Source organism: Gymnoscopelus braueri (assembly GCF_963280865.1).
Source record: "Gymnoscopelus braueri genome assembly, chromosome: 3".
Lineage (NCBI taxonomy): Eukaryota > Metazoa > Chordata > Actinopteri > Myctophiformes > Myctophidae > Gymnoscopelus > Gymnoscopelus braueri.
Genome location: NC_137612.1, coordinates 58,292,389 through 58,312,015, shown reverse-complemented (window position 1 = coordinate 58,312,015; position 19,627 = coordinate 58,292,389). Strand labels below are relative to the sequence as shown.

Here is a 19,627-nt window from a genome sequence, read left to right as displayed (position 1 = left end):
ATAATAACCCTAACCCTAATAATAATAATCAGTGGTGTAAGGTAACTAAGTACATTAACTGAAGTACTGTTATGTACAATGCACTGGTATTTTTTATTTTACTGGAGTATTTCCAATTTGCAATACTTTTACTTCTACTCCACTACGAAACCACTTCAGACCTATAGCTTACTTTGGCAATTTGATAAAAGCACATCTACAAGGATTAGTATACATTTCATACATTTAAAACTTGTGAAATGAGACCTTCTGCATAATGAGTACTTACTTTTGGTACTTTAAGTATATTTTGATGTCAATACTTGTATACTCAAGTACATTTTGAATACCAGACTTTCACTTGTAACAGACTATTAAGTCTACATTGCAGTATTGATATTTTTACTTAAGCAACAAATCAATGTGAGTGTACTTCTTCCATCACTGATAGTAATAATAATAATAATAAACAGTGAGTAGGCTACAATGCTGGTTTCCAGCATCCAACTTGGCAACCGGAGTGTGTATGTGTCCAGTCTGATCGCACAGTCATTCTCTTTTCCAGAACCTTCTATCAGCAGCACGTGTACAGCATCATGTGAGTTATGATCAAATGATCAAACTATTATTCATACTTTTATTCAAGTTAACCAACATGATTATGCACATAGATTACAACACAGAGATGTAGGCTATATATATGTAGACATATGCATTTGTTTTAGGAATAGCAACGTTTAGTAGCCTTCATAAATATGATTTAATGCAGGCTAGTATGATCACGTTTGTCAAATGACCTTGCAATTATTAATTTTATATAGGGTATAGTTTGATTGTAGGATATATGTAGTTTTATATGATAAAGTCCCTTTATTTGAGCTAAAATTGCAGCTACGCCTATACTACAACGGTTGTCCCACTTAATCCCTCTATTGTCTTTGTGAAACAATAGAGCAATAACTGTACTTGGAGGACTGCTTTTTTTTCTGTCAACACCAAATCTTCTCACCCCAAAAAATTGCCGATCTACAAGCTCTTGTCGATTGGCTATTTCTTTTTTTCTTTTTTTTGCCGAATATTCCCCCCAGTATTCATGCATGCTGCAGTCCAAGGGGTTAATACTGTAACTGTACACATAGGCTATTTTATGTACAGAAGGAAGTGGGTCTGTTCTCTGTTGGATTAGGATCACGTTTAGCCTATCATATTACACATATTATTTATTGATATAGCTACACTGGGCAATGAGGAAGAGTGGGCGCCTCGATGTAAAGTTATTGCTATAAAGCTATTTGGCCAAAATGTAAAAAATAAAAAAAGTAGAGTATACATGATTTGGACATGTTGTAGATCTGCTATTTTTGTAGTTACAGAATGTTCACCCCAGAATATGGTGTGCAATGGTTCAAGTGGTTCAATGGCAATGTCAATGTCGATGCCAATGTCTATGCCAAAACGTGGGACACGTTTGTCGGCTTGTAGATCTGCTATTTTTCGGCTTGTGGTTAGTTAGTAATACAAACCTTTGTGTGTGTGTGTGTGTGTGTGTGTGTGTGTGTGCGTGTGTGCGTGTGCGTGTGCGTGTGTGTGTGTGCGTGTGCGTGTGCGTGCGTGACCTCCAGATCCCAGTACAGCCAGTAACACAGTACTGCACGTCAGTGGGTCAGGAGGCAGATCACAGATCAGTGGTCAAACCCATTCCACCCTCAGCTGTGTCCGTAGCTCTGAGGTGGAAGAGAACCCTGATACAATTCAAAATAATAATAATAATAACATAGTACTAGGCTATATATCAGGGGTGGGCAACTTTGATGATGGAGAGGGCCACTATATTTCCACACTCACTCCAGAGGGACACATTGCATATACTGTACAGAAACCTCTTATCTCCGTATTTTAACTTTTTTCGTAAATTAATGCCGTACTTCGCCATTCTATGTCACACAAAAGTAGCAAAAATAGATCTACAAGCTCAGAAGTGCGACGCGTTCTGAGCTTGTAGATCGGCTATTTTTTCTATTTTTTAATTGAAATCCTGATTTTTTTTTGGTGCTATTTTTGAATTAGAATCCTGAAAAGTAACAATCTTATTTAATTTCAAATGCATTTAGTTATACTTATGTTAACTTTAACTTAACTTAAATACAAATACAGTGGACATAAACAAGACAATAAAATTGTAATACTATAGTCATTAAGCTACTAATAGACTGACGTAATTAAAGCGGGTCATGTTAGCATGTTTGGAATTGTAACTCAATAATATATCAGTATTCCGATATTAACCTGTGGGCTGCATTAAGTGAGGGTGCGGGGGCCGCATGTGGCCCCCGGGGCACCAGTTGCCCATGTATGCTACATGATCGGGACACAAATAACAGCAATTAACGATTTATTTGTGTTTCGGCGTTGGACATTGGAACATTACATTACTGTTTGCCTTTTAGGCTTTGTACACAAAAATGGCAGATATGACAAATAACTGAAATATATAAAGAAATGACTGACATGTTTAAAAAAGCCACACTTTCCAAATATATATTTGTTTACAGACATAGCAGATCTACAAGTTCACTGTGTGACACTGTAGTAATAGGGCATTCATTTACAAAAAATATAAAAAAAGATGAAATATGGAGATTATATGTATTATCATAATTCATGTAATATTTATGTCTTTGCTTCTCTTTCAGGGCTGTGCAGACGTCAACCACCAGCAAGGTCAAAGGTCATCATCATCATCATCATTTGTATTAAAATCATGTTGATATCAATTTAAATTAATGAATATAATATTGCTGCTGTCGGGCAGAAACCTTGTGTCGCCATATTTATTTTTATGTTATTTTTCCCCCCATAAATGAATGCCCTACTTCATCATACAAGAGTGTCACACAAAGGTAGTGAAAACAGCAGATCTACAAGCTCACAACGGCTATTTTTACTATTTTTAAATGTTTTTAAAAATAATATAATAATACAAAAGGAAACATTCCCGGTTTCGGCTTCCACCCGACAGCAACGATACATTGTTTTATTATATAACATATTATATTGTATAAATAGTATTATTTACTGAGACTCAACCTACAGCAGTGTTTGTCAAATAGGGTTACGTCTCCCCCTAGGGGTACTCTGAGGTATTTCAGGGGGCATGTGAGAGAAAGTTTAAATATAACTATAAATATTATTTTACTGTTATGTTTAATGATACAACTTTGACCAACTGTGTGTCAACCTGTTGGCTATGTAAAGTGTTAAACGATATTCAATCAAATACCTGACTAGCAGAGCAAAATGGTAAGGCGTGTGTATGTGTCAGTTACAAGGAGAATTTCAAAAGGCATGCCACCGGATGTCATTAAACAGGTCCTAAATGCTTACGTTCTGTCACAGCTCCATTATTGTTTTGTGATTTGGTCTAGTAGTGCTTCACTGAAGGATATGACAAAACTACAAGTTGTTCAAAATAAAGCAGCGTGTTGTGATTTTACATTGCTCTTACAGAACTAATGCAAAAGACATGCATGCCTTAGATGGTTAACTGTACAAAGGTCCTGTTATGTTTTGTTAAACTTTATCAATCTAATTGTAACACAATCTCCAATATATTTTATGGTTATATCCTCTCTTTTTGCTCAACTCGACTATCAAACACGACATGCAACAGAAGGAAGGTTTACTGTATATTACCCAAAGTTAAAACAAGTATGAGCACCTATGTGCCACAAAGTATAAAATAAGGCTTAAGTGGTTAATCAAAAATATTAAACAAAAGACCTTTATGTTTATTTGATTATTTGAAAAGTTAATCAATACAATAATTGCTAATAAAGTAATGGATAATTGCTGCCCTGCCGTATATATTGTGTATGAGAAACATGATACTGTGTGTGCATTCATTTGTTTTATTGTTGATGTATATTTTGTATATTTTATGAATTGACTCCATGTGAATTTGAATAAAATCAGTTCTTTATACTTATGTACAGTTTAGACATTCATCTTTTACACAATGACATACAGCAGCGGCTCTCAAAGAGGGGTCTTGGGACCCCCAGGTGTCCTTGAGGGCTTCGCTTTAACCCTATATACATAGGCTATTTTTGAATATTTAAAAATAAATGTAAAAGAATCCCTGGCTAATAAGCCTTATATCTTAATGGTCAGATTACTTGATGGTTCCCTTTAACCATTCCTATAGGGGTTGCAAATGCACTGCTGCGCATGTACAGCGCAGCAGTGCAATGGAATGATTTGCCTAAAGGAAATAAAAACAAGTGCCTCTCTAAGCACTTTTAAAACAGCTCTTAAAAAATGGCTGCAAAATAACTAAATTACTTTTATAGTTATGTTTTCTTTTTCTTTCTCTTAGTCACTTTATATACATTCCCCTTGCCCTGCTGCTGCTAGTCACCTAAATGGTTTCAAATGGTTAATGCATGCCATGGTATGCACTTTAATAGAATGTTTGGTATAGCACTTTACAGTTTATCATATAAACTTTGATCTTTATTGTATAATAGGCAGTGGAGGTGCATAAGCACTTTATTTGAAATGGGTTTTATGCATACTGCGCATCTGCTGGGTAAAAAATATATTAGTGTGCAATCATTGATTGCACACTAATATATTTAGCTCCTGATGTTCTGTAGTGTATTGGAATCTGTTATGTATTGGAATCTGTTATGTTATGTGTTGTTGTTGTCATGTCATTCGTCATGTTGTGTTTTTTGTTGAAGTTTTGTGTTCTTGTGTTTTCATCCTTGGTGATGCGTTGACGGTCCGAAAGTGCTCTTGTGCTCTTTTTTGTAACCAAATAAAATCAATCACCCTTACATGCCTGTAACCCAGAAAGTGTACACATTGAACCACATAGACGCTTACAGGTCTTTAACTCTGAGAGTGTACAAATGGAACCAAATGGACCCTTACAGATCTGTAACTCTGAGAGTGTCCGGTTCCTCAATGTTACTCAGTACTCGTATGGAAACATAATGATGCTTTCCCCGACCGGGAATCAAACCCGGGCCGTGGTTGTGCTTGTTCCTGATGGTCTAGTATTGGCTAGGATAGAGCACTTGCACCACGGCCCGGGCAATGCTAGCTCCAACTCAGGCCGGTAAAAACATCGATGTGATTAGATGTTTTTTGGATTTGTTCCACACCAGTAGCTCACAGCTACTTCAACATCTTCAAGCTCTAATATGTTTTTAGGTGTGTGTGAATACAAAGTTATTTGGTCCAATTTGTATGGTAGAGTATGTTAATACAATATAACTTATACCATTGGGGTGGTTGTATTTGGTCTCCCTGCTCTTTCATTGATACATTTAGATCCTGTGTCTAGGTTGGGCACAACCTTTGACTCAATCCCATTTCTGGTTTGACACAAATTTTTACCTGAAAATCAAAAGTCAAAATTCAATCTCTCCCCCAAGCAAGCAGGCAGGCTCTATTAGCTCAGTGGTAGACAAAGAAAAAAATAGAAAATGTGCACTTGCACATGAGACCTGAGTTTGATCCCCGGGCATTACATTGGTGCCATGACCCGGATCGGGTCTAGGGGTGGGGAGGAGGTCAAAAGGGGGAATTCCCCTTTAGTCTAGTGGATAAGATGTTGGCTTTCCAAGCGGCACACCTGGGGTTCGAATCCCAAGCGTTAGACATCATAAAATAGACTAAAGCCAATCTGCAACTTTGTAGTCTACTACAAACACATTCACATGCACACATATGAGCATGGCATCAGCGGCACGGCGGCCATCGAACACACACACACAAGCACACAAACATTTAAAGTTCAAATAGCCGATCTACAAGCTCACAGCGTGTCGATATAGATCAGTTATTTTCACTCTTTTAAAAAAAGATGTCAAAATAGTAAAGTCTAGAAGGTTTAGGCATAAGTCGTAAGATAAGGGCCATAGGCTACAGAAGGCAATTAGATCGTAATAGAACATCCTAAGTGTATAGGCTATGGACTCAACTATGGACTGAACATGCAATAATGACAGCGAGGAATATGAAATAAATGATAGGCTATAGTATGCTGTAACCTGAAACCTCAGATCATCTTGTCCACACGGCAATGCAAATACGCAATTTAAAAACATCTTCACTGTGGCTGGAGTTTTAAAAAAGTTTGTTTTCAGAAGGGACCCCCCCCCCCTTCGCTGAGCGGTAGAAATTTGGTCTCTCTTGAGGGGCATGGTGGCAAGGTTGGTAGCGATGTCGTCTCACAGCTAGAAGTTCGTCCTGGATTCGATTCCCGCCGGGGACACTGTGGGCGCTGGGGGCGTGTTCTCTCCTCCGCATCATCAGTGCCCATACCCTAGGTGGGGTTGGTGAAAGGGCCTTTATGTGTGGAGTTTGCATGTTCTCCCCGTGTCCCCTAGGGTAGGTACCCTCACAAAAAACATGCAGTAATCCTGGTCTCTATACTGCCTCCCCCTGGTCAGGCGGGGCGCCTGATGGAAAGGAACTGGTTGGAATAACGTGTTCCTTCCACGCGCTACATCCTACCGGGGAAACTCGCCCCTGTCAGGTGATAAGAAGCGGTCTGCTCACTCCTCATGTATTGCAGGAAGCATGAGCTCAGTTTGGGGCTCTCCCCAGGCTGGCAGAGGGAGAGTAGCGCCCAGGATTACAAGCTTAGGCATTGGAGCACTGTATGAAAAATGGGTTACAAAAATCGTGAGATCAGATTTTTTTGAAAATATATATATCGGGTTGGACATAAATGTTATTACAGATTTCCTTTCTAACCATTGGACACATTTTTTGGTTTTGTTTTTGAAAATACAGTTTATTTGGGTTGTGGAAAGATACAGTTACAGCAACTGATTTAACATGCACTGTACAACAGGCAAACGCCAATGTGTGTTCACTGGCAATTATTTGCAGGTGACCAATGATGGTGAGAGATGTGTGACATTAAATATGCTGTACACTGATGATATTTATGGGGTAAAAACAAACAGTTAAAGCTCTAGATTGTGATAGTAATCATTGCTATAGAGCAGTGGTTCACAAAGTGCGGTCCGGGGACCTACATGATTCCCTTAGGGAGTTCCAAATGGACGCTTAGCGTCGCTTACAGATCTATAACTCTGAGAGTGTACGAATGGAACCAAATGGACCCGCAAGGGTCCATCTCAGAGTTATGGGGGTCCTTGAAATTAACATTGAGACCTCAGTAACAGGGGTCTCCCTTGTCTCTCCAGCTCTTTAGTAAACAGAAAATAAAAATGCTCATTTGTTTCATCACTTGCCATTTCACTTTTTTATCTTGTATACTGTATGAGTTCTCCCTCCTGATTGGATGAAATTGGTATCCCAACCTGAACAAATGTGTTTTCTGTTTATTAACTCTTCCACTGCCAGAGTAAATAAACAGACTGCCAACGATTTTTCGATGTTCTTACCTTTTCAAGTATAGTCACAGAATATTTATCTCCAGTAAGATCGATCCCCTGATGGTTGCTAATCACGGAGAGTTTCACTGTGCTTCCGCGAAAAAAAAAAAGATAATGTCATCGTGACCTCCCTTTCGCTTGTTATGCGCCGTTGAAAATAGCACGTCTCGCCAAAAAGACATAGTAAAACACAGGAGCCGAGATACAGGTTGTTTCCCAAATAAATTAACCAGGGAGTGAATGGAGCAGTAATCTTCGGATCACATTATCTCCTGTACTGGTTCTGTGTGAAAAAAAGAAAGAAAAAAAACGAAATATTATTTTTTTTTCACACAAAAAAAAAGTCGTCATGAGTCGTCCTTGGCAGTGAGGGCGTTTGGACGATGTCTCGTCATAAGTCGTCCTTGGCAGTGAATGGGTTAAAGAGCTGGAGTGCAGGGGACACCCGTGTTGCCGAACAAACACTCAATGATTATTTTAACAAAACTATTTCACTTCATATTGTGTAACTTCTAAAAAACACTACAGTGTAAAATCGTATACAGATCGGGGTCGCAGAGATTAAAATGGTATCAAATGGGGGTCCGTGGTCGAATGCATATCAAACTGGGGGTCCTCAAAATGTAAAAGGTTGACAATCACTGCTCCAAAGTCATAAAAAGAACCAACAACCTTGGAACCAAAAGGCTCAGGAAAATACAAATACATACAAATAAATCAACCTCTTAATCCAATTCTCCATGCATCCAATCAGGACTGTCCATTTTTTTTAATGCAGTGCATCATGGGACAGATGAGGGCGGGGTCTGTTTGGATGGGCGTGGGGGTGGGATGGGGTTTGGTCTGTGGCGCGGTGATGGGACCCTCCCTCTGTCAGTGCCGAGGATCATCTCCATGGCAACCGTCTCCACGTGGGCGGGGCTGACGTTGAGCGCCTCGCTGAGCTCCATCTTGGTGGTGCAAACAAACCGCCGGTCGCCGGCCAGCTCTGCCAGACCGCCATTTATGAGTGCCTGTGACCACGCAATGGGAACAATTTAGCAATAGTGGAAAGTAACTAAGTGCGTTTACTCAAGTACTGTAGTGGTTTGTGACCCCTAAAAATAACCATATTTGAACTGGGAACCCCCCTGACAAGCACTTGCAAATGCAGGAGTTGAGGCATTACATTTAGTTCACTATTTAATTTAGTTCAGATTTAATTCACTATGAATTGAGTACAAAGGACCCCAATTGAAACAAGCCATAGGCTTTTTTTGTTTTTTTTTATCTTATTTAGTTGACCTTGTATTTAAACTGTACTTTCATGTGCTTTTTTCTGCAAACTTCTAAATAAAGTATTCAATCAATCAATCAATCAGTTTGACTCGGTTTCACAGATAAATATTGTGAAAATAGCAGATCTACAAACTAACAACGCCTCGTAAGTTGTGAGCTTGTAAATCGTCTATTTAAATGTTTACCTCTTTCTTATATTATTTGAAAATTTGACCAATGTTTGACCAGTTTTTATAGTATAGTTTGTTGATTACTTTTGATGCAGTAATGGTATTTTTCTTGTCTTTCTTTCTTTTTTGTTATCAAAAAGGTATTTTGTCAATTAAAGTCATTAAATTAACACTTCACTGTCATCTGGGGACCCCCTCCCAAAAAAATCATGTGAGGACACCCCTGGGGGTCCCGACCCTCAGGTTGAGAACCAGTGAAGTACTGTACTTAAAAGGCATAGTATGTAACTTTGCCCCATGTTTACATAACAAAGTAATACATAAATGCATTTGTTTGCTCATCCTCTCTCTCTATAGCAGCAGTCATCAGCCACTGGAGTAGTGTGGTGGTGTTTACCTGCATTACGTGTTTGGGTTTTCAAGATTCTCAAAGGAGCAGGTTTCAAGTACTTGTGGAACTACTTCTCCAGAGTAGGGGGTGCTCATAAGTACTCCACTAGAGCATTGATTCTCAAGGGGTCCTTGGGGGGTACCATGGGGTCCCCAGCAAAATTAGTTAACCCCTTTATCCATATTTTATACTTTGGCTATTCAAAAATGGCAGATATACAAAAATGTGTGCAAATCTTTGAATATATATATTTTTAAAGCGAACATTTGTAACTCAAATCTTTGCTTCTGGGGGTTCCCTGGAACAAAAATATTTTGAGATGGAGGTCTGCGGCCAAATACATATCATTTTGGGGGTCCTTGACATGAAAAAGTTTGAGGACCACTGCACTAGAGGGACTTCCTCCGACCCCAAACAATCAATCAATCAATCAATCAATCAATCAATCAATCAATCAATCAATCAATCAATCAATCAATCAATCAATCAATCAATCAATCAATCAATCAATCAATCAATCAATCAATCAATCAATCAATCAAAAACATTCACTCACCTCCTGGATGAGCATGTCAGCTGCCCCCTGGCTCTGTTCCTGTCCCTGGGTCTGTTCCTGGCTCTCTTCCTGTCCCTGGCTCTGTTCCTGTCCCTGGGTCTGACCCTGGGTCTGTCCCAGGGTCTGTTCCTGTCCCTGGGTGTGGGTGTGGGTCTGTCCCTGGGTTTGGGTCTGGGTGTGTAGCCGTCCTTCTATGCTGCCAGGATGCTGGGTATCCAGTAATGCATAGGCAGAGCTGCAACAGCAAATGAGAAACATGTACTGACAATCTGGTTTCTGTATATCGTCTCTGTCGGGTGGATACCTCATTAGGTCCAAAAATTGTTACTTAAAGGAGTAGTTCACCCAAACAATGACTTTGATTGAAAAGATTTTCTAGTTTTCGTCGCATTCCTAAGCCAATAATTTGATGACCGGCGGAGTCTCAAAGAGTCTCCTATTGAGTCTCCTATTGACCGATGACCCGGTTATAAAATTTACTGGCTCAGGAATGCGACAAAAACAAAAAAATCTCCTTGAATTCAAGGCTTCATCAGGTGTGTAATTGATAGAAAATAAGTAGTTTTTTTGGGTGAACTACTCCTTTAATATAGTATATTCAACCGATGAAAAGTATTAACAAGAGCTTGTGACTAATTAATAACTACATTAGATCCATCGGAACACAGGTAATTTTTTCCATTGACTGGAAACTAATGATTTTGGACATACAAGGTGTCCACCATTAATATGTAACATTAACACACACACACTCCCTCATAGGGCCGTCACCATCATGAAATTTAACTCGAAGATTAATTGTCTCATATATATATTGTCTCAAATATACAAAGAAAGGACATGACATTTTGATAACATTACACTTATTATATAACAAAATAATTATATATGTATATAGACAGACAGACAGACAGACAGACAGACAGACAGACAGACAGACAGACAGACAGACAGACAGACAGACAGACAGACAGACAGACCTGTGTGTTGTGTTCATGTTGTTGTTGTTGTTGTGGCTGTCATTCATCTGCAGGGGGCGGTGGTGGGCGGCGTGAGCAGAGCTGTTCAGTTCATTCTCCATGGAGAAGGGCTCCACGTGGTTCCCAAACAATCCACCCTGCCTCTAGAGGGCAGCAGAGACACCATGTTACTGGCTGTTTACTTAGTTGAGACACAGTTTGAATTGAAGCTTCAACATTCAACCTCAAAAGTACATAAGAGTACAAACTATTATTTGTTTCAGCTCCTCTCGCGTTGTAGCAGAATTGAATTAGGCTATATAATTACGGTGTAAAGTAACAAGTACATTTACTCAAGTACTGTACTTAACATATTACCTGCCAAGATAATAAACATAGTTTTTTATTACTAGTTACTTTGCAGATATAAATTATTACATTATAAAACATACAATAACCACTTTAGCCTTATTTTATACCTAGGCTATTTGAAAATAGCCGATATACAAGCTCACAACGTTCTCACATCGGGACACGTTGTAAGCTTGTAGATCTGCTATTTTCAAACATTGTAGTACTTTTACTTTTGGTAATTTAAGTACACCAATACTTTTGTACTTTTAAGTACGTTTTGAATTCCGGACTTTTACTTACTACATACTTTACTACATTCTACATTGCAGTATTGATACTTTTACTTAAGTAAAACATTTGAGTACTTTTTCCACCACTGTATAATTATTAACATTATTAATAGTAATGCAAGAGAAATAAACAAAACAATAACTAGAAACACTAAAAGCAAACATCTAACTGTATCTGACTTTATCTTAACTCTCTCCTGCTGATCAAATACAAAGATAATCAGTCAGGTCATCGCTTATCAATCGATGATCGATCGATAACGTGATCCTTGTAAAATACATTTTTAATCAATGGGATGGGATTTGACTCCTGGTTAAATAAATAAATGCGGTTAGCTCATCACCCGGTAGATGGCATCCTCGTTGGCCTCCTCCAGGCCCCTGTCCATCTCCTCATCATTCATCAGGTCTCCAGAGATGGCTCTGTGAAGCATGTCTACTGCTTCCTCTTCTATGTTCCTTAAACCAGCCTGATGATAGAGACACCATGAATGAATGAATGAATGAATGAATGAATGAATGAATTAATTAATTAATTAATTAATTAAAGAGATGGCTCTGTGAAGCATCTCCACAGCCTCTTCCTTTATGTTACTTAAACCATTCTGATGGAGAGAAACCAGGATGGAGACAGAGAGAGAGAGAGAGAGAGCGAGAGAGAGAGAGAGAGAGAGAGAGAGAGAGAGAGAGAGAGAGATAGAGAGAAAGAGAGAGAAAGAGAGAGAGAGAGAGAGAGAGAGAGAGAGAGAGAGAGAGAGAGAGAGAGAGAGAGAGAGAGAGTATGGAGGTGAGGGTCAGACCTGGATCTCGTTGGTAGCACTCTTCTTCGTTGGTCTGCAGCCGTAGTATTCCTCCTGTCTCTTCTTCATCTTCCTGAAGTAATCCTGGATCAGGAAGGTCGCGTAGAACTTCCCCACCGTGACCTCATCATCTGAAGACGCACGCACGCACGCACGCACGCACGCACGCACACGCACACGCACACGCACACGCACACGCACACACACACACACACACACACACACACACACACACCATCGAGGGTCTGATTATGCTTGCTCCTCTTGGTTCTCCAACATCTCAATGTCACCACAAACTAAGCTTCAGACCTCCCTACCCAAACTGATACGACTACTTCTTGGCCTTAAGCCCATGACCCACCTGATTCCAACACACTTTGCTAGTTTGGGATGGCTCAGGGTAGAAGACAGGGTTTAGCAAATATTGGTATTTAAGAGTGTCAAAGAGACAGTGCCCTCAATAACCTCATACCTGTCGAACTGCTTCTCCAAAGTTAGTGACACCCACAGCCACAACACTAGAGGGAGAAACCATGATCTGGTACCACCCAAATATAACAAACATGGGAAAATTATCATTCCACTATGTGGAATGCCCTGACATCATCCATTACAGGCTGTAAATCGCTAGTTTCTTTCAAAATCGGCCTGAAAAAACATCGATCAGGAGACCACAAGGGGAGGTACATTTCACTATCTATTTTATACATAAAGGCTGCGGTTACATGAACATCATGTATTCATTCAGAATGAACTCATTCCGAATAGAGATTCATAATCTGTTCCACTCACCTGTTTACATGGGACCTGAATAAAAGTATTCCTCGTTTACATGACCCAAAGCATTCATTCGGAATTTGACTTTTGACATGCGCAAAGTGGTTTTCGCCTACGCCCGGGCATGGAGGCACTAGCCCCCTATGCCTCCGCGGCGGAGGTCTGTCGGTCATAGGCAGGCCGGGAAGCAACGCACCGACTCCTGGCCAGGCAGCATTGTATGCGGTGCGAGCCTGAGTTCCTTTGATATCGCCGTTTTAATGTGAAAGTAGCAGATCTACAAGTTCAGACCAGTAAATTTTTTTGTATTGGTACCAGTCAGACACAGTAAAACTTAGGCTAGCCTTCTACTTGTCACATTTCTCATGTAGGCTACCTTAATTTTATTTAAAAAGTGTTTCATCTGACTGAATAGATTCTTTTGATTATAAGTTCCCGTTTCATGTCAAGGACAGGTAAAGATTGTTCCTCCATCACAGGCTCAGATCCTTGGAGCGTCCGTTCTCCTGGACAAGTCTGGGCTTAACCATAACATTATATAAGCTTATTAAATTATGCTATTAATCATTAATTTTATCCCGCAGGAGCGAGCGCTTCTCAGCACCAACCGTGGCCGACGCATACAGACATAAATAGACTTATGTAGTCTTTGAATTAAAGTTTTACTGCATACAATATTTTATATTAAAAATAATAATTTGAGATTTGATAGGTCATTTTCGGCCAATTCTGACAGCACTACTAAGCGCGGACAAGTGCAAAAGAATGCATGTATTCCAAACAGAGAGGAGCGTTCGGAATAAAGTATTTATATGGTCAATTCCGATTGGTATATACCAATTCAAACGGTATATACCACCCCTCCAAACCTGAACGAAAATTTATTCAGGTCAGACTGGAATGGAATATTCTATTCCAGTTGAGGTGTTTACATGAGCATTTCTATTCTGGATGAATTCATTCAGTCATTCATTCCGAATATAAGTGTATTCCTTCCGAATAAAACTGTCCATGTAACCGCAGCCATAGTGTTCGTATTTGTTGATTACATGTATTATTGTGTCAAATCATGATCACAGCATGCAATTTCCACTATGCCGAGGGAGAAATGCCACTTAAATTTTTTCAAATCAGCCTCATGGTGGCGCTATAACAGGCCGATTCGTGTTTTTACCTATAACTGTACCGATCTGTATAAAACTTTGTATGAACACTCCCTAGAGGCCAAGGAAAAATATTTTCTCTGCATTTTTCACATCTGCCTTTTATAGCGCCACCAAGAGGCCGACTTATGTAAAACATTTTTTTTTATATTAGTCCTTCCCATTTTATCCAAATTTCACGCAAATCGGTACACATGATCTCTATAGTCATGTGATCAACCCGGATCTGTCCGATTTCCCATATTCCATCCTGATTTGCTAAGGTTGGCTTCCAAAGTTTGCAGGATTGGTCCGTTTTGAACAAAATGTCTCAAATCATGAACACAGCTTGCAATTTCCGTGAAATTTCACACGCACATTCCCAATAGGCCGAGAAAGAAATGCCACCCATTTCACATTGGCCTGTTATAGCGCCACCAGCAGGTCTAATTTAGCAAAACACATTTTTGGAACAAAATGCCTCAAATCATGAATGCAGTGTTTGATTGCCGTGAAAGGCCTAGAAGAAATGGCACCCTTTTCACATTGGCTTATTATAGCGCCACCAGGAGGCCACAATAACGTACCTGACCTGGCGGAGACCTGTGCTCCGAGGAGCACTTTTTCTAGTTTTGTATGCTATGTTGATGAACTGAATACATAGGACCACAATGGAAACCTTTTTTTGTGTGTTATCCTTTTAGCCTTAATGCCTCAGTGTACCACGTGCTGTTAACATTTCTGACTAATAAAGTTCAATCAAAAACCTACTGTTTCACCTCCTGGTAGGGCAACAGCACAACTGAGGAGAGAAAACAACTGAACAGGACAGTGAGAACAGCCGGACAGATCATTGGTACCTCTCTGCCATTCCTGGCAGAAATATACCAACAACGATGCATGAGGAGAGCGACTAACATTATCAGGGACACTTCCAATCCCTCTCACAGCCTGTTCGCCTTTCTGCCATCAGGGAAACGATACAGGAGAATCCGGGCTCCAGGACGGAAAGGATGTGAAACAGTTTCTTTCCCCAGGCAGTCAGACTCTTGAACTCATAATATTCCCCCCACCCGCTAGGTAGTGAACTTGGGAGGTATGCATTCCTACGCATTAGATGCAATGAACTCTATAGATTAACTTCATGCATTTCTTAAGAGCAGTTGAAATGAGTTTTTATACAGTTTTTATTCGGTTATGCTTTTTTTTATTACATTAATTCTGGTTTTAGGATTTATTTAGATTGATATTATATTTTGCACTATTTATTTTATTATTTTATGAATGTTTGCTGTCTCGAGGAAAACGTAATCTTGTTTTTTTCTGAAGCTGCTTGCAGAAGGAAAAAAAAGACAAATATACAAGCAACCTTGAATCTTGAATTAGACTCCATGTCAACAGTTAAGTTGAAATGTCTTATTTCATGTGCATGAACATAGATGAATGACTTCATTCTGAATGAAGAAATATTGTCCATGTAAACACAGAATGAGGCATATGAAGAGTTTGAAACATTCGCTGCCAAGTTTTCAGATCGTTTATTCGTCACATTCAGCTGGGAGGTGCATCTTACATGAAGTGAATTGTAAGCTTGTATTGCATTGGTTATGAAGTGCATTGTAAGCTCACCTCCTATTGGTGGGATGACCTGGTCCAATAGCTTCATGCTGGTTCGTTTCCAGATCTTCTTAATGATGGCCCGCAGCTCCTCATTGGCCTGTTCAAAATTGCCTGACCAATAGAGAGGGTGGATTTAGTCAGACAGAGCGATATGAACCACTATTCTAACTCAAACTAAATAGAATTACATATAAAATCGTCTTGGAAACTAAAACAAAATAAATTAACTGTGACACACACTCACGCACACATGTGCACACGACACACGCACGCACATACAGTACACATACACATACACATACACGCTCACAAGACCTTCAGTTTTGATCTTCAGAGCGGTCCTGACCAGAGCGAACAGGGTGGCATTGAAGGTGACAGTTCCATCACTGTTGAGTGGCATGTTCATAGACACCAACCTCTGTGTGCACACGCACACACACGCACACACACACGCACACGCACGCACACGCACACGCACACACACACACACACACACACACACACACACACACACACACACACACCCACCGTTTGGGAGGAGATAATCAACCGGTGGGAGGCAGCAATTAAGTACTTTTACTTGAGTACTTAAGTACATTTTCGAGTACCTACCAATGTAAGGTGCTATAAAGTAACAATGGCCCTCATTCACTAAGCTGGTCGTAAATATGGGGTAAATAAAGTTCGTAAAGGAGGGCGTATTTTCTGTAAGCTCAAACTGACGTGCAATTCCCAAAGGGGTGCGTATATCCCTGAAACGTGCAGATCACCAGGTGTAGGTCATGATTAATCTGGACGGCTGCCAGCTGGTCGTAAAACGTCAAGCGCGTTCCCGAGAAGTTCATTTGCATTGTTTCACTCCCCTTTATACACCATAAAAGGCAACAGGAAATGAAACATCCAACTTCAACTTCACCGTACTGAACAGTTTAGCCATGTCAGAATCAGAATCAGAATCAGAATCAGAAGACTTTATTGCCATGACATGTGAACATGTTAGGAATTTCATTTGGTACAGTGGAGCACAGTTTACAACACAGCCATGGGCGGCGCTATCTTGGGTCCGCTTATTATAAGCGAATGTGGGCTTATTTTTCTGTGAAGTTGCTTGTAAATATTGGTAGCTGTGGGGTGCAGTTTTTTGGGCTTGTTTCTAAAGTATAGTTGCTTATTTGGGCTTGCTTCACAATTGTTCAATTATTTTAACCAGTGGTTCTCCAATATTTTTATGTCATGGACCCCCAAGTTAATATGTAGGTATAGGCTAATGTATCCCTATAACCCCCATCTGAAAATGTTTTGTGCCAGCTGGAGCCCCGTACCAGATTTGTGTTGTTAGAATGCTTAAAAAAATCTTCCAAATATTCCACATTTTATTTCAAGATTTTTTTTGGAAAATAGCAGATCTACAAGCTCACAACGTGTCACATCGCGAAGCGCTGTGAGCTTGTAGATCAGCTATTTTCAATTTGCTTGTAGATTGGCTTGTAGATCGGCTTTTTTCAATGTATACAGTATCTAATTTCAATGTATATAGGTTTAATTAAAGTGCTCATAATGGCTTAGTGCCATAGTTGCTTCTTTGGGGCTTGTTTTCCTAGATGTGGTTGCTTATTTCTCTCACAAAATATGGCAACGCTGGTGGTGCGGAGAAGTTCAACATCGTCTCTCGTCTAAAAAAACAGATGTCGGTGTCACATCACCTTGACAGATAACTTGTACATCTGCTCTGTCTGGAAGCGGGTCTCAGCTGAACGTAATGCTCTCATCATGTGTAATGAGACTAAAGAAGTTTACAGCTAACCCCACCACCAAATAATAGACTATAAACATGGAAAGGATATTATATAAGCCTTTTCTACTGAACATTTCTCACCTTTACCGAGGTAAAAAGATGACGTTGAAATCCAGGGCATAGCTACAAGTGGAACAATGCTATCCGATTATGGACTAGAGCTTATTGATTATTTATTGGTTAAATGTGTAAATTCAGGATTAATATATCACTGTCCTACGTTGGAATGCGGAATGGATCTATGTATTGACAAATGTTGGGCACATACTATTTTATTTGAGGTTTGCCACTGTCGTAATTTAATATTGAAGAAAGAATATAGCATTCTAACGACATACGCACAGCTTTACTCCCTGGTAAGACAGCCTCGGGGCTGACTTGAGAACGGGCGCACCTCACACTCAAAACACAGACAAAAAAACATTAATGAATCTGACTGCTAGTGTAGGAATTGTCTTAAATGCCGGTAAGATCAAAATATGGTCGTAAATTGCTGAGTGAATCGGGGCCAATGTCATTCAGGGGTGTCATGGATGAAAACATTATTTACAGGGATGTCCCGAGCCACAAGAGTTTGAGAACCACTGGTCTAGCTCACCTTGCACGCAATGCGATGTGGGCAGAATTTACCAAAACCCAAGGGAGGAGGGATTCTCCGCAGGAGTGTCACCACATCCAGATGCTTAATACGCCCCCTGTTGGATCGGAAGAGAAAATCATTTCTTCTTCCAAATGTATGTAACCAGTTACATTTCTATTAAAGTTATTAGCCTACCAGTTACATTGCAAACAGTAGCTAGACACATTCACACTATTGTGCATGTTCTTTTACAGAAGCGGCCCTATTTTGCACCGTAGATCATTCTATCTGTTCTGCAGGATAGATGTGTCTGACATCAGTGCATGTTGATCCGACGGTTTTGGGCAGGTCGCTGCTTGGTTATCTCCTCAGTGTCACTTTGCTGGTCTTGCCTGTTCTGTTCTCAGCGGCTTTTCTGGCCCTTAAAGTAATACTAGGTAACGTTTTCAACAAAACTAAAGTTAAATTGTATATCTTTTGCGAGTGGCAAAAGTTTCACAACACCCACTCCGTGAATTTCACCCCCGGAAGCCTTTTATTTATATATTTTCTATTGAACGTGTACGGGGGGGACTTTCCCGGGAAAATGACGTTCCTGGCCAACGTCATGACGTCGTGGCCGACGTCCTCAGGAACTACCGCAACGGTTTCCTGTTTGGCCAGGAACTACCGCGCTATTAACAAAAAGGAACCTCACGCTGATTTTAAGATAATGTAGGATTGGAAGATCGAAAAAGAACAGAAAAAGAAAGCACAGCTCATGGTAACTAATGCTCCACTGGCTAAGAGAAACGATCCGTAGATAGTATAAAACAATTAAAAGATCGCTTTTTGAAACGCTTCCGGCTTCCGGTGAAAACGAATGGAATTCCGAGGACTAGGGAAATTGTATGCAGTGACGGTAGTGACCAGCAGAGGTTGCTAAAAATCGTTATTTGTGATTCTGCATTGTACAACTTTAAAGCTTGCATTCTATCCGCTGGAGTTTTATGTTGTGTCTGACATCAGTGCATGTTGAACTCCATGTACGGTATGTGCATTTGACTCCATATAAATGCACATATTATGGCCTGGACAGGCCCCTAGGCGCAGTGTAGGCACCTATATAAGCTCAGTGTAGCCTGACAGCGTGTCCCCATTTCCTGTCAGGCTACAGTCCTATCAATAAAGGCATAAAAGCCCCCCAAAAAATCTTTAAAAAAATCTTTAAAATAAATCCACATGTTATGTGCATTAAACAGGAGCTATATAATATGGTATTTGCATTTGACTCCATATATGTGCATTTGACAGGGGGGCCCTGGGTTTCTGTTGTGTCTGACATTAGTGCATGTTGAATCTCCATATATGTGCATTTGACACAATTATGTCTGACATCAGTTCATGTTGAACTGATGTCATGTGCATTTTTATGTTGTGTGTGTCTGACATCAGTGCATGTTGATCTCCATGTATGTGCATTTGTCTCCATATATGTGTGCATTTGACGGGGGTATTTGACTCAATATAAATAAGATA

The 19,627-nt window shown here is 40.0% G+C and overlaps 1 protein-coding gene and 1 long non-coding RNA gene across 2 annotated transcripts in view; one reads left to right on the top strand and one right to left on the bottom strand.

Moving 5' to 3' along the window:
• The first annotated feature begins 545 nt into the window (after positions 1-545).
• On the top strand, positions 546-3,962 carry LOC308079021. The gene is made up of 2 exons (XR_013932574.1): positions 546-577; positions 2,673-3,962. It is a non-coding gene; the product is annotated as an uncharacterized lncRNA (long non-coding RNA).
• A 3,555-nt stretch (positions 3,963-7,517) lies between these two features.
• LOC308079409 (dihydropyridine-sensitive L-type skeletal muscle calcium channel subunit alpha-1-like) overlaps positions 7,518-19,627 on the bottom strand; it is a gene marked incomplete at its 5' end in the record, with an annotated part of 85,997 nt that continues 73,887 nt past the window's right edge. The window contains 8 exons of the mRNA XM_080420877.1: positions 7,518-8,410; positions 9,793-10,027; positions 10,773-10,915; positions 11,740-11,865; positions 12,196-12,326; positions 15,744-15,845; positions 16,050-16,152; positions 18,128-18,224. Coding sequence (XP_080277003.1) covers positions 8,180-8,410; positions 9,793-10,027; positions 10,773-10,915; positions 11,740-11,865; positions 12,196-12,326; positions 15,744-15,845; positions 16,050-16,152; positions 18,128-18,224 — 1,168 coding nt within the window. The 3' untranslated portion in view covers positions 7,518-8,179. The remainder of the gene's footprint in view (positions 8,411-9,792; positions 10,028-10,772; positions 10,916-11,739; positions 11,866-12,195; positions 12,327-15,743; positions 15,846-16,049; positions 16,153-18,127; positions 18,225-19,627) is intronic.